This window comes from Capsella rubella, unplaced genomic scaffold, assembly GCF_000375325.1.
Source record: "Capsella rubella cultivar Monte Gargano unplaced genomic scaffold, Caprub1_0 scaffold_4, whole genome shotgun sequence".
Lineage (NCBI taxonomy): Eukaryota > Viridiplantae > Streptophyta > Magnoliopsida > Brassicales > Brassicaceae > Capsella > Capsella rubella.
In genome coordinates, this window is record NW_006238920.1 from 6,062,618 (window position 1) to 6,077,542 (window position 14,925).

Genomic DNA, 14,925 nt, shown 5'->3' on the forward strand with positions numbered 1-14,925 from the left:
AGGATGTTGACGAAAGTGACCTAAACGCTCGCTGCTGCCACGTAGGCCCTATGCTCTTGCTTTGCGTTTCGTCTACCGATTTGGCGGTTAAGGTTTGGTTTAGATTGGTTTAGGCGCAGAACCATTGCAAAACCAAAGATACATTGAAATTAATTATCACTAAATATTTATTTTTGCAATGGTTATGCCGTAATATATACCAAATCGGAGTTTGACGGAGTTTAGAACTTCGATCATTATTTTAAAATAATTATTAAAATAATGTATTATTGGTTCTATGATTTATAGATGGTAGTTAAAAATTCTATGTTATTTGTTTAGAGATATGTTTTTGGATTTCAAATATGCAGTATGTTTTAAATGAATTTGAAAGTGTAAAATAGAAAAATTCAAATTCAAGGGTAAAACATGTTATTTCAAAATCGATGTAGTTAATTTTCATAATCAATTAGGATTTACAAATCAGTTAACCAATAATAGTCCCTAATTTTATGTTAAAGATGGACTTACAAATTTATAACAAGAAAAAGAAAAAGAAAGGAAAAATTCTCGAAAAACATGACTTATTTTGATATTTACCAGAAAATTACATGAACTTTTGATGTATTTTACTTGGATCATTCATCTTATCTTTTTTAAAGTAAATTTGTTTTTTTTTGTTGTCAAACTTGTTAATTTGTTTCTACACATGAAACTACTTATCACTTTGTTTTTTTTTTTGTAGATCTCAATTGGTACACTCGAGAGTATTCAATATACAGAGCATGTTTTTCCTTTTGACAAATAGAGGGCATTCGATATCTCTCATCATATATATATAACAAAAAAAAGATAAAAATACCAAAATGAGACAATTTTAATTTATTCTTTAAATTATTGATTTATACCGGTAGGTTAGGGTGTTCTACAAAGAGCTCACAATTCAATTTAGCGAGACAAGAAACAGTGAGAGTCAATGTCATAGTTGACGTACATCCTACCACCTCACTAGGAACCAATATCATAGCTGTCTTAGAAAATGGAAAACACTAGGAGTGCCCTGATCGATTTCACTAAAATCAACCATGACAAGATGCATTTACCTATAATCAAACACATTTTTCAAAAAAATTATTTGGTTTTTTTAAAAATTATATATGAGATTTGTAAATATTTTCAAAAAATATCCATTAGTACTCGTAATTACCAAACATTATCCATAATTAGTGTTTTTTCTTTTGGCAAACACACATGCCTTCTGGTAATTTTATTGGTTTTGATACTTAATTCAGAAATCCAGTTCATGTCTTTTGGACTAATCTTCTTTCTTTTGTTTTTTCTTTGCGATAAGTGTGGGATGAAAAAACATAGACACAAAATCCTATCTTTAAACACATCAAAGAAAAAAAAATTAACAGGAAATTTTCATATAATTTCATGTAAATACAACATTGGTTTCTGCCCACCAATTTAAACCCTATCGGTTCTAATACATAGATCAAATGGTAAAAAGATTTAGACAAAAAAACTAAAAATAGAACCAATAATGTGTTTGCCAACTAGTTGTTTTTGACTTCAATCCACATGTTTGTTCAAGATGAAGTTTTTGAGTTTGATAAATTTTTACTAATCCATATGATGACTTTATCACCTACTGTTTCCAAAATAGAATTGGAAAAATGAATTTTCAAACTTCTTTTATGATGTATCCAAGATCATATTCATCAACTACTTTCTTAAGATGTGTGATTGTGAGACAAGTGTGTGCAATCATTCTTTGAGATCTTAAATAAAAAATATTTAAATCTTAAATTCATAATTCTTCATCCTATAATACATATATTTGGAGTTTTTTGTTTTTCTTTTTTTTTCTTTTTTTTTTTTCAAATATCGAAGTCTTATCTGTTTAAACTTTTTATGTGAAATGTTTTATAAATTCAACAAGATTGCATTATTTGGAACAAATAATAATATTTATCACATACAATGTAATTTTTTTTTAACTTCTGCTTAATATTAAATTAGAACTTGCACGTGATTACAATGTAATGAATTGATAAGGAAAAATGAACATAATGATGGAATATAATTCACATTGTTAAAAGATTTAGCAAGTAAATCTGTCACCTGGTTGTTTGATCTTGATTATTAGAGCAGACTTATGTTAATATTCATATTGTCCTTTTTGGTCTTTTGTATGTATATCGTAAGTGTCTTCCTAGGTTAAAGTGTTGTGTATATATACAGCTGTAGGAGCGATTGAGAGAAATACACAGAGAAAGCTTTATATTTGTTCTTCTCTGACATGGTATCAGAGCCACAAGGCTAAAATATTTTTCCAGTGATCTAAATACTCGACCATGACAACGGAAGAGGCGTCGGGAAAACAGGTGGCCACGATGGCTGAAGACCTAATTTCGAAGCGACGTACGATTCATCCATATGACTTGTCGGCGAGTGATAATCCATGGATTTTGATATCACAGGTTCTTCTCAACGGTGATAACTTTGAAGATTGGGCTCGTGAACTACGAACTGCTTTGCGTGCTCGCAAGAAGTTTGGTTTTGTTGATGGTTCAATAAAGCAACCGGGAGAAGATTCTGATGAGATTGAAGACTGGTGGACAATTAATTCATTATTGGTGTCTTGGATTCGTAATACAATTGACCCATCACTCCGACGTGATATCTCACACTTTATAATTGCGGAGGAATTATGGGATGATATTGCAGAGCAATATGGTGTTGTTTCTGGTCCAAGAATTCAACAATTGAAACATGAATTAGTGACTTGCAAGCAGAAGGGGCTAAGCATCAAGTCATATTATGGAAAATTGAAGAAACTGTGGGAAGATTTGGCAGACTACGACAAGGAGGATCAATGTACGTGCAATGAGTGCACGTGTGAATCCAAAGGACGTGGTACTCGGAAACGTGAGAAGGACAAGGTGCATCAATTCTTAATGGGCCTAGATGAATCATGTTTTGGAGCTCTTAAGTCAAGTCTACTCACTCGTGATCCTCTCCCAACTTTGAACCAAGCTTTTTCCATTGTCCAGAGAGATGAGACAATGAAGCTTGCTAACAAAGAAACTGAGTTAAGGCCTGAGATTGTGAGCTTTGCTATACAATCTAGCTCACGTGGTCGTGTTGATTACAAAGATAAAATTTGTAAGTTTTGTGGTAAGAAAGGACATGGTGAGGAACGGTGCTACGCACGTATCGGGTACCCGGTTTGGTGGAAAGGGACTAGAGTTGACACGGCAGGAGGTTCGAAATCAGATCGTGGGTCATCTCCAACACTTCCTCTTGCACAACCGAAGGCATCTGCTCATGTTATCAGTTTGCAACCACAAGAGAATGAGAGTCCAGCCGTGACATCTTCTTTAAGTACAGTCCCTGGAGGGTTCACGGATGAGCAGTGGAGAGTCTTGATGAGTAGTTTTTACAAAGGGAAGACAACAGCCTCTGAAACTCTCTCGGGTAAGACTCTTCTTGTTCCTTGGATATTGGATACTGGTGCCTCGAATCATATGACAGGGTCTCTTGATATTTTGACTGAAGTGACTGATATTGAACCATGTTTGGTGGGTCTTCCGGATGGTAGACATTCTATAGCTACAAAACGTGGAACTGTGACTCTTGGTCAATATATCAGGTTGCTTCATGTGTTGTTTGTTGAGGGTTTGAATTGTCATCTCGTCTCCGTTTCTCAGACGATTAGACAAAACAAGTGCTTTGCTCACTTTGGTCTTGGTTTTTGTGCTATTCAGGACCGTTCCAGGATGCTGATTGGCGCCGGTGAGGAAAGGGATGGACTGTACTATTTCCGAAAGGTGAATGCAGTGAACGTTATTGGCTTACATGCGAGTGTCTCCTTTGACGTGTGGCATCAGCGTTTCGGGCATCCATCTTCTAAAGTTATTTCTTTAATTCCAGATATTGGTGTTAGTAGTACTAAGGAATTTTCTGAATCGGTGTGTGAAGTGTGAAACCGCGCCAATCAAACCAGAGATTGTTTTTCTACAAGTGATAATAAGACAACCGAGATTTTTCAGCTTATTCATTGTGATGTTTGGGGTCCGTATCGGACGCCTTCGTCTTCTGGAGCTCGATATTTTCTTACTATAGTAGATGATTTTTCTCGTGGAGTATGGCTATTTTTGATGACAGACTAAAGTGAAACCTCGACGTTTTTGAAACAGTTTATGGCTATGGCTAAGCGACAATTTGACAAAAATATTAAGCGAGTGCGTAGCGACAATGGAACTGAATTTATTTGCATGAAGGGTTTTTTTCTGGAAAATGGGATTATTCATGAGACTTCGTGCGTTGGGACACCACAACAAATTGGAAGAGTAGAAAGAAAGCATCGACATATTTTAAATGTATCTAGAGCTCTTCGATTTCAAGCTCACCTTCCTATTGATTTTTGGGGAGAATGTGTACTTGCCGCTTGTTATCTTATTAATCGCACTCCATCGATGGTGCTTAAGGGAAAAACTCCGTATGAAATTCTTCACGGCAAGTCTCCGCAGTTTGATCAGTTAAAGGTTTTTGGGTGTTTATGTTTCACACATAATCAACATCATAATGGTGACAAATTTGCGACCCGATCCCGACGTTGTGTTTTCTTGGGGTATCCCTATGAGAAGAAAGGATGGCTGGTCTATGATCTTGAAGAAGAAAAATTCCTTTTTTCTCGAGACGTTGTTTTTTGTGAAAAAGCTTTTCCTTTTCAAGACAACACGGCGCCGGACCAAACACATGACATAGATGAGATACCTCCATTCATACAAAGCTCATGATACTGAAGATACCGTTGAGAATGGTTCTCTTTTGGCTGCAACAGAGGTGCCTCCGGAAAATTCCACACCTACTGTGTTTCCAGAAAATGATACAACACTCGTGGCTCCGGAAGATGTTACACGTGAAGTTGTTCGGGGTGAACCGGCACAGGAACAACTAGTTGTGGTTGCTCCTTTAAGCTCTAATACTCCGACCACTCCTTTTTTGCATGACGATAACCAAGGGTCTATAGAAAAACTTGGTCGTGGTTGTCGTGAGAAAAGACCCTCGGTCTTACTAAAAGACTTTGTTGTTCCAAAATCGTCTTCGACAGGTTCTTCTTCAGCTAATATAGTGTATCCTATTGATGATTATGTTGATTGTCAACGTTTTTCACCCTCACATAGGGCTTTTCTTGCTGCAATCCTTGAGAATATTGAACCAACATCTCTTGCAGAGGCCATAAAAGATGAGAGGTGGCGTAAGGCTGTGGAAAATGAGGTTGTTGCTTTGCAAGACAGTCATACTTGGGATTTAGAAGAGTTACCACCTGACAAGAAGGCTCTTGGATGCAAGTGGGTGTTCACGATTAAATAGCACTCTAATGGTTCGATTGAACGGTTTAAGGCGCGTCTTGTGGTCTTTGGTAATCGCCAAATAGAGGGTTTGGATTACCAAGAGACGTTTGCTCCGGTTGCGTTGCGAAGATGGTTACAGTTCGTATTTTTCTTCAAGTTGCTGCTGCTCGTGATTGGGAACTTCATCAAATGGACGTTCATAATGCTTTCCTACATGGAGATCTTGATGAAGAAGTATATATGAAACTTCCTCCTGGTTTTTGTGCCTCGTCTCCTAATCTTGTGTGTAAGCTACGGAAGTCTCTTTACGGGTTAAAGCAAGCACCGAGGTGTTGGTTTGCGAAACTTGCAGATGCTTTGGTGAGCTATGGTTTCAAACAATCTTGTTCAGATTATTCTCTTTTCTCATATTCCCGTGACGGAGTTCAATTGTATATCTTGGTCTATGTGGACGATTTGGCCATTACGGGAAACAAAGGTGATGCTATTAAGTTGTTTAAAGCCTACTTAAGCTCACGTTTTCATATGAAGAATCTTGGTGCATTAAAATATTTTTTGGGTCTAGAGGTTGCTCGTAACTCGTCAGGCATCTATCTTTGTCAAAGAAAATATGCGTTGGACATTGTTTTAGAAACATGTCTTCTTGATGCAAAGCCAGTGGGTTTTCCTATGGACCAGAATCATACTCTAGCGTTGTCTAAAAGTGAACCTCTTCCTGATCCCGAAAGATATGATCGACTGGTTGGGCGCTTAATATATCTTGCGGTGACTCGACCGGATTTGGCGTATTGCGTTCACATTTTATCTCTCTTTATGCAAACTCCTAGACAAGACCATTGGGATGCAGCTTTGCGTGTAGTGCGTTATATCAAAGGGACTGCGGGTCAAGGCGTTCTTTTAAGTTCGGCGTGTGATCTACATATTCGTGGTTGGTGTGATTCTGACTATGATGGATGTGCGTTAACCCGTCGTTCCTTATCTGGTTGGTTTATTCAGTTCGGCTCCTCACCTATTTCATGGAGAACGAAGAAGCAAAAGCGGGTCTCCATGTCTTCAGCGGAGGCGGAGTATCGCGCCATGGCATACATTACAAAGGAACTTATTTGGATTAAAGCTTGTTTGCTTGACCTTGGGGTTGATCATACGTCGCCGATGTCTCTGTTTTGTGATAGCCAAGCTGCAATTCATATAGCAGCGAACCCGGTTTTTCACGAACGTACGAAACACATTGAGAAAGATTGTCATTTTGTTCGTGACGAAATTCAATGGAGTGTTCTTGCTACACAACATGTCTCCTACACTATTCAGCTCGCAGATATTTTTACAAAGGCATTGGGCGAAAAGGAGTTCTCCTCGTTTCTTGGCAAGTTGGGCATTCTTGATTTGCATGCTGCAACTTGAGGGGGGTATTAGAGCAGACTTATGTTAATATTCATATTGTCCTTTTTGGTTTTTTGTATGTATATCGTAAGTGTTTTCCTAGGTTAAAGTGTTGTGTATATATACAGCTCTAAGAGCGATTGAGAGAAATACAGAGAGAAAGCTTTATATTTGTTCTTCTCTGACATTGATATTCAGCAGTATTGAGTATCTTGAAACAGTTTTTTCCAACGGATTGCTTCCCGGATCCAGTTATAAATCCTGAAATTCCTAGTTCTTTCATTTATCAAATCAATAGCCTGTTTAAAGTCTCTTTCATAAATGACCTTACGATAACCTTGACTCCAAACATGTTCCATTGCCATGACCAAAGCTTGAAATTCACATACAATATAATTTATAATAAATCTCTGGGATGTGTTTTATGGAGTTTATTAAAAATATTATATTGCACAAAAAATGTTAATGTTCATACAAAGGCAACAATCCACTAAGAAAATCAATACAGTAAAACCTCTATAAATTAATAATGTTGGGACTATGAAAATTTATTAATTTATAGAGGTTTTAATTTATCGATAAATTAATAATTATTAATTTATAGAGAGATTTTCCTAATTTGGAAAGTTTTTTCAAAAAAATAATTAAAAATAAAATTTAATCATGAGAATTAATATTTTATATAATCAATTACAAAGAAAATAATAATTATTATGTCTTGAAAGAGAATGCTAACTATTTTTGATATAGTAAAATATTAGAAATAAACTATAACAAAAACTAATGTGTCTATATATGCATATATTTTGAAAAATTTACCTAATTATTAATTTATAATATTGTTGGGACCATATATTTACAAAGGATTTTCAAAAAAATTATTATCTTATTATTTTATCGAAATATGTCTAAAATTACACTGGTCCCGACTTGGGACCGGAAAAATTTATTAATTTATAGAGATTATTAATTTATCGAGTATTAATTTATAGAGGTTTTACTGTATATATATCCACAAACCTATCACAAGATTTGCTCTCGGTCATGGACACCATTTGATAAGAAAGAAAATGTGTACGATTTTTCTTTATATGTAAACATATTATAATGTTTGAAATAGAGTCTTTAGAGATTCTCTATCTAGAACAACTCTTTAGCGACACATATTGTTACATTCATAACTGCCAATTTATTGTGAGTCAATTATACATTCTTTTGATCCTTATGTTCTTCTATTTCATATGATCCATTAGCTTCTAAATTCTCTTGGTCACATGCATGATTTATCATCAAATCACTTACATATGCTAATAACACTTTTTAGTTGGACTAAATGAAAATTCTATTTAAATGGTTAATAATTAGGATAATTTGATCAATTTAAATTTGTGAATCAGGTGAATTAAATCATCGGAATTTCAGAATAGTTAAATTGAGAAAAATAGTTTAAAAAGTAATTACATTATTTTTTCTCTTATTGGTTGAAAGGTGGGATTTTGATTAAAATATACTTGGGTTTTATTTTTTTGCTTTTTAATACAAACATGTTGGACAAAAATAGGCATATTAAAGAAAAAAACGGCAAGCGTTTTCCTTGTCACTCATTAAAACGCTGAGCCAACCCTTCACAACTTGCAAAAACAACTCAACGTTTAATCATTCTACAAACCTACGCTCCGCTGTTTTCAAGACCTTTTCGTCTTCGTCGTCAAATCTGGCTTTTCTTCATCGATTTGCATAATCCATTCCTTCTTCTCTCTTCTTCATCTCCTTTCCCTTATTCTTCTTCTTCTCCAATTCGAATTCTTCTTATCACGACTCCTTCGATCCTTGATCCTCAAGGATTCAATTAAGCAGGAGGAGTACACAATTATCAAATCGAGAAAAATTTCTGGTAAAACCCTAAGTTATGTACAGCAATTTCAAGGAACAAGCGATCGAGTACGTGAAGCAAGCTGTTCACGAAGACAATGCTGGGAATTACAATAAGGCGTTTCCTCTATACATGAACGCGCTTGAGTACTTCAAAACTCATCTCAAGTATGAGAAGAACCCTAAGATCAGAGAAGCTATTACCCAGAAATTCACCGAGTATCTCCGTCGTGCAGAGGAGATCCGTGCTGTTCTAGATGAAGGTGGATCGGGTCCGGGATCTAACGGGGACGCAGCGGTTGCGACGAAGCCGAAGACTAAGCCAAAAGATGGAGAAGGTGGTGGTAAAGATGGAGAAGATCCTGAGCAATCGAAGCTTCGAGCTGGGTTAAACTCTGCGATTGTTAGGGAGAAGCCTAACATTAAGTGGTCAGATGTTGCTGGGCTTGAAAGTGCTAAACAAGCTTTACAGGAAGCTGTGATTTTGCCTGTTAAGTTTCCACAGTTCTTCACGGGTAAATTGAACAATCTGGAGCGGTTCATTGAAGATTGAAACCATTCTGTTTATAAATTTTTGACCTTTATCTATGTATGGTTGATTAAAGCTTGGTTTTTTACTTATTAGGAAAGAGACGGCCATGGAGAGCTTTCCTGTTGTATGGGCCACCGGGAACAGGAAAATCGTATTTGGCTAAGGCTGTTGCTACTGAAGCAGATTCTACCTTTTTCAGGTAACATATGTCTAAAAGTGTCTCAAGCTTCATGAGGATAGTTCAGTGTCTTAGCTCTTTGATTGTAGTATTTCAGGATTAGTTTGAGGAGGGTAGGTTCTTTGCTTTTGTTTGCGTTTTGATTCCTAATGGCTTTCTTCAAATTCAGATAGTAGTATGGGAATCAGTTCAGACACTTGTCTATAAGATTTGATTTTCTCTGAGTCTACTATATGTTGCAACTTGCGATCGATTTACTAGATTCTGCTATCTATGCATGCTATACACAAGCATCTACAGCCAGATTCTAAAGCGTAGTCTCTGGTAGAATCTATATGGCATATTAGAGAACCGATAAATGTGGTATTAGTTCGGCAAACATGCAGATCCTTTGGTTTAAGGTTGCTACAAATTCTTATTTTTTTGGTGGTTGCACAAGATACTTGATCATAAAGATGAAAACTTCCTTAGCTATCATCCTGTGCTAGGGTCTTGGGTTTTGAATTATGTCTAGCTAGGTACTTCATGTTGGTTGTTTTTCTATCTTATCTTGTGTTTACAGTGTTTATATTTGGAAACACGTTATAGCTTAAGAATAGTTGTTTCCTTTTTACTTCCCAACCATCAGCGTGTCTTCATCAGACCTGGTCTCAAAGTGGATGGGTGAAAGTGAGAAGCTGGTATCAAACCTTTTCGAGATGGCCCGCGAAAGTGCTCCATCGATTATTTTTGTTGATGAGATAGATTCTTTGTGTGGTACACGTGGAGAAGGAAATGAGAGTGAAGCTTCGAGACGTATCAAAACAGAGCTTCTAGTGCAGATGCAGGTGCAAAGCTTCTCTGAACTGAACTTCTGTCATTCAGTTTTACTGGAAACATTTCTTTTCATTCCTTATCTCTTTTTATTTTAGGGTGTTGGACACAATGATGAGAAAGTACTTGTGCTTGCAGCAACCAATACACCCTATGCTCTTGATCAGGTGAAAAATTCGTTAGAGCAGATTGTTTCTATATTTTTGTTGCCAGTTAAATGCCATCTTGGTAACACCATGTTGATTTCAGGCTATCCGAAGACGTTTTGACAAGCGTATTTATATTCCTCTCCCAGAGGCCAAGGCTCGACAGCACATGTTCAAAGTATTATTCATTTGCTTCAAGTTCCTTTAAGTAAAAAACCATTCAAGGGAGACCCAAACAGTTTACTAATGAGATATGTTTTGTAAATGCAGGTCCATTTGGGAGACACACCTCATAATTTAACTGAACCTGATTTTGAATATTTAGGCCAAAAGACAGAAGGGTTTTCTGGTTCAGATGTGTCTGTTTGTGTACGTGACTTGTCTTAATCCTTAAGTTATTTCTTATTGTCCTTAATGTTGTTGTAGATAGATGAACCTTTGTATTGAGAATCTTTTTTGATTCATGCAGGTAAAAGATGTTCTGTTTGAACCTGTTCGTAAAACGCAAGATGCGATGTTCTTTTTTAAGTCTCCTGATGGTACATGGATGCCATGTGGGCCTAGGCACCCTGGTGCCATCCAGACTACAATGCAAGATCTAGCAGCAAAAGGGCTTGCAGAAAAGGTACTTACACGAAAACTCTGAATATATCATTGAGGTTTTGTGTTTCAAACTTCTCTGATTTATAAATCCTTTCAATCTTTACATATATCTGCTGGAAGACACAACACATAAAATGTGAAGCATAGATATGCACTGCTATGCTTTTGGTCTTAAAAATTCATTCTACAAAGGCCTTTGATGCTGTAAACAAAAGACTGATTTGTGTATTTTATGTGACAGATTATTCCACCACCTATCACCAGAACAGATTTCGAGAAGGTACTTGCAAGACAAAGGCCAACAGTGAGCAAGTCTGACCTTGAAGTCCATGAGAAATTCACACAGGAGTTTGGAGAAGAAGGTTAATAGATTTGATATTCCATCAAATACCTTTCATAATCATATTAGTCTCTTTGACCTTCTGCTTATGTATGTACTGAGAAGCAAAACAAATCTCAAACCCATCTTTTATTTCATCCCAAAACATTGAATTTGCTTATTTCTCGAAACGTGTAAAAAATGTTCTGAACAATATTTTCTTTTTATTATCTCACCAAAAGTCCCCACATGAACAAACTCCATCACTGCTAAAGTGATGAAACCGATTTGAATCTCTAACTACGATCTCTCTTTCTTCAATCTTTGCAATTAATTTGATAACTACATGACAATCTCCACAAACCCTAAGGTTCTTAATGATCAAAAGAGGGCTTCCTTTTGGAGTAGCGATCAACCCGAAAGCAATAGCTAATCTCTCACTATGCTGAGCAAGAACAGCTTCTTTATGCTCATCATCAATGTCTTGAAGCACATAACTTGTATCTGGTTCATACCCTAAATCCTTCAGCCGTGTACTTAAATCTTCTAGCTTCATATAGATCAAATCTTTAAGAGGATGAGACCGATCACCCGCCAAGAATGCGTAAGTCTTGTTCTTGACCTCAATCCAACTGTAACCAGGTTCTTTCTTCACGTTTCTCTCATTCATCAGCTTCCTTACTTTGGCCCTCTCTTGCCAATCTCCTGACTCTGCATACATATTAGACAACAACACATACGCAGCTGAATCCTCTGGTTTCATCGCAATGATCTTCTCTGCAGCTAATCTCCCAAGTTCTGTTTTCTTGTGCACACGGCATGCAGCTAGAATTGTTCTCCAAATGGTGGAACCAGCCGGGTTTGGCATGTTGTCTATGACTTTCATAGCCTTTTCAAGTTGTCCGGCTCGGCTGTATAAATCCACCATACAACTATTATGCTCCTTTGTAGGTGCAATCTTGCAGTCTCTCACCATTATATCGAAATACTTTTCGCCTTCTTCTACTAACCCTGCATGTGTACAAGCAGCAAATACTCCAATGAATGTTACACTATCCATTTTCACCTTTCTCTTCTTCATTTCCTTGAAAACATCGAGAGCCTTCATAGCTTGCCCGTGTTGTGCATACCCAGAGATCATCGAATTCCATGATACTAGATCTCTCTCTTTCTGCCTCTTAAAGACTTCTTCCGCACTCTCTATGTTGCCTTTCTTTGCATACATGGTTAAAAGAGCACTACTTACACACAGAGAGCTATCAAGTCTTGATTTTATAGCGAACCCGTGGAACTGCTTTCCCTGTCCCATAGACGCGGTAGTAGCCGCACACACGTTAAGGATGCTAGAGAATGTAAACTCATTCGGTTTTACCCTTCCCTTAGTGAGCTCACTAAACACCTTAATCGCTGCTTCCGTCTCTCCGATCTGAGCATATCCTGCAAGCATCGCTGACCAAGCGACAATGTCTTTATCATTAATACCACTAAAAACTACTGCAGCCGCATCTACTTGACCTAACTTCACATAAGCATCTAGAAGAGCGGTTCCAACGGTTGAAGATCTCTCGAAGTTAGTCTTTACAACCTGTGCGTGGACCTCTGATGGAGAAATTACAGGAAGAGCTGTGAGAATGACAGAATAAGTGAATTCGTTTGGTTTAACACCTTTTCTCTTCATTTCCGAAAATAAATTCACTGCTTCCTCTTTCCCATCATTCTGCAAGAAACCACTAATCATTGCTGTCCATGACACAACATTCCCGAGGGATCCTGTCTCTTTAAACAACCTAAGAGCATCAAACATCGCCATACATTTACTATACGCTACCATTAGAGCCGTCCTTATATTTTGATCAAACACAAACCCGTACTTTACAACACTGCAATGGAGCTGCTCTGTGAATCTCAGTTCTTTGAGGTTAGCGCACAGCTTAATAATGGAAGCAAAACTCGATTCAGATAACCGCACATGATTAAGCCTCATAGAGTAAAACATTCCCAACGCTTCTAAATCAAGCCCGTTTGCCGCATATCCTGAAATCATACTATTCCAAGTCACCACACTCTTTACATCTGTTTTATCAAACAAACTTCTAGCTTTCCTAACATTCCCACACTTGAGATACAGATTAATCAAGGAATTAGACACCGGAATCGTTTTATCTAAACCGCTCTTTACAACAACAGTGTGTACCTGAACTCCCCTCCCACCCACTCCTTCTTCAGCCAAAACTCCAAGAGCAGCTGCAAAAGTAAATGAGTTTGGCTGAGTTCCTTCGTTCTGCATTCTCATAAACAATGTCAAAACTTCCTCATTCATCAAATTCCGAGCATACCCGCTTATCAATGTAGTCCAAGTAACAACATTCCTCTCTTTCATTTCATCAAAAACACTCCTTCCATCCTTAAAGTTACTACCTTTCATATATGTATCAACCAGCGATGTTCCCACACTCACATCGTCTAAAAACCCAAACTTTACACATTGGCAATGCAACTCTCTACCAAAAAGCTCATCACACAGAGTAGCAGAAACTTTTATAACAGAGGAAAAGATTGAGCAGTCCATCTCCATTCCCAAACGATGAATATTCAAGAAGAGTCTAGTTGCTTCCTGAGTTCTTCCATCACGAGAAAACCCAAAAAGTAAACTCGTATAACTTTCCCGGTCTCGGTCAGGACTTTTGTCGAACACGTTGCGTGCACTACTATATAGACGAGAGGAGGATGAAACGCCAAAGCCATGAATCCGATGATTGGGTTTGAACTTCTCCAGAGATTGACGTCTCCGTATAGTCGTTGCGAATCGCATTTGCTCTGAACCAAAGTTTTTGTGTTTTCAAAATTATTCATTTGCGCGTAATGTACATTACTTCGACATGAAGGGAGTTCAAGTGTTGTTCAATAGCTCTTGTTGTGAATGATTTTTTTTTTTTTGGTTATCATTGTGAATAGTGTTCAATTCATATTTTGGTCTGTTTCGGTTTAGTATTTCTGTTAGTCTGTTATATGGTTTTGGATTTTTTTTCATTAATTTTTTTTTTGTGCACCATTAATTTAACTTGTTATAATGCATATACTCCTTCCAGATCGAAATATAAGATGTTTCAAAATAAAAACAAATCAAATTTAGATAATTTGGTTTTAATCAAAATATTTATTTTATTTAGTTTAGAAAAATTAACCAACCATTAATAAAGTTACAGAAAATAAATAGTAAAAAACTATCCTTTTTTTTGTCTACTTTCAAATTCCAATGATTGCTTATCAATTTATATATATATATATATATGTTAACTTCCATTAGCATATATACTGTAATGTGTTTTCCTGTATTCGAAATATAAGATGTTTTTAGATAAAAATACTAAATTTTAAAAACTAATTAATCTCTTTCGTTTTGTGTTCTCTACATCGAGTTTCATATCTAAAAACTAAAAATAGGTCAATGATAAACTTTACGTTTAAATATAACTAGTCATAAAATTGTATAAAATTATCCTGTTCTTGCTACAAAATTGCCACGAAATTTATTTGTTTTTTTTATTTATTTTTTCTCATTTCCAAAGCATCTTATACTATGAAAAAATAAAAAATGTCTAAAACATCTTATACAATGAAACCTAGAATGTACTATATTGATGGATCGGTCACTCGATCTTATTTAGTAATACACTTTTATTGTTGTCTAAATAGACTTTTTCTTTGGTTGACTTCACGCACAACGTTGTTATGCA

At 36.4% G+C, this 14,925-nt stretch overlaps 2 protein-coding genes across 2 annotated transcripts; one reads left to right on the forward strand and one right to left on the reverse strand.

Moving 5' to 3' along the window:
- The first annotated feature begins 8,461 nt into the window (after positions 1-8,461).
- On the forward strand, positions 8,462-11,372 carry LOC17889973 (protein SUPPRESSOR OF K(+) TRANSPORT GROWTH DEFECT 1). Its single transcript, XM_006294186.2, has 8 exons — positions 8,462-9,112; positions 9,223-9,328; positions 9,936-10,134; positions 10,219-10,287; positions 10,370-10,444; positions 10,537-10,635; positions 10,736-10,891; positions 11,111-11,372. The coding sequence occupies exons 1-8, from the start codon at positions 8,635-8,637 to the stop codon at positions 11,234-11,236; spliced, it is 1,308 nt and encodes a 435-aa protein (XP_006294248.1). The 5' UTR covers positions 8,462-8,634; the 3' UTR covers positions 11,237-11,372.
- On the reverse strand, positions 11,290-13,596 carry LOC17889065 (pentatricopeptide repeat-containing protein At2g27610). The gene is made up of 2 exons (XM_023785094.1): positions 13,525-13,596; positions 11,290-13,432 (listed from the first exon to the last, which is right to left on the reverse strand). Exon 2 carries the CDS (start codon positions 13,230-13,232, stop codon positions 11,421-11,423), a length of 1,812 nt encoding a protein of 603 aa, XP_023640862.1. The 5' UTR covers positions 13,233-13,432; positions 13,525-13,596; the 3' UTR covers positions 11,290-11,420.
- Positions 13,597-14,925: the final 1,329 nt, after the last annotated feature.

Excerpts from the sequence above, each read along its gene's own strand:
- LOC17889973 (XM_006294186.2), top strand. The coding sequence starts at position 8,635 with ATGTACAGCAATTTCAAGGAACAAGCGATCGAGTACGTGAAGCAAGCT. Across the intron at positions 10,135-10,218 it reads AGCTTCTAGTGCAGATGCAG|GGTGTTGGACACAATGATGA; the intron begins GTGCAAAGCTTC and ends TTTTTATTTTAG. Across the intron at positions 10,636-10,735 it reads GTTCAGATGTGTCTGTTTGT|GTAAAAGATGTTCTGTTTGA; the intron begins GTACGTGACTTG and ends TGATTCATGCAG.
- LOC17889065 (XM_023785094.1), bottom strand. The coding sequence starts at position 13,232 with ATGATTTCAGGATATGCGGCAAACGGGCTTGATTTAGAAGCGTTGGGA.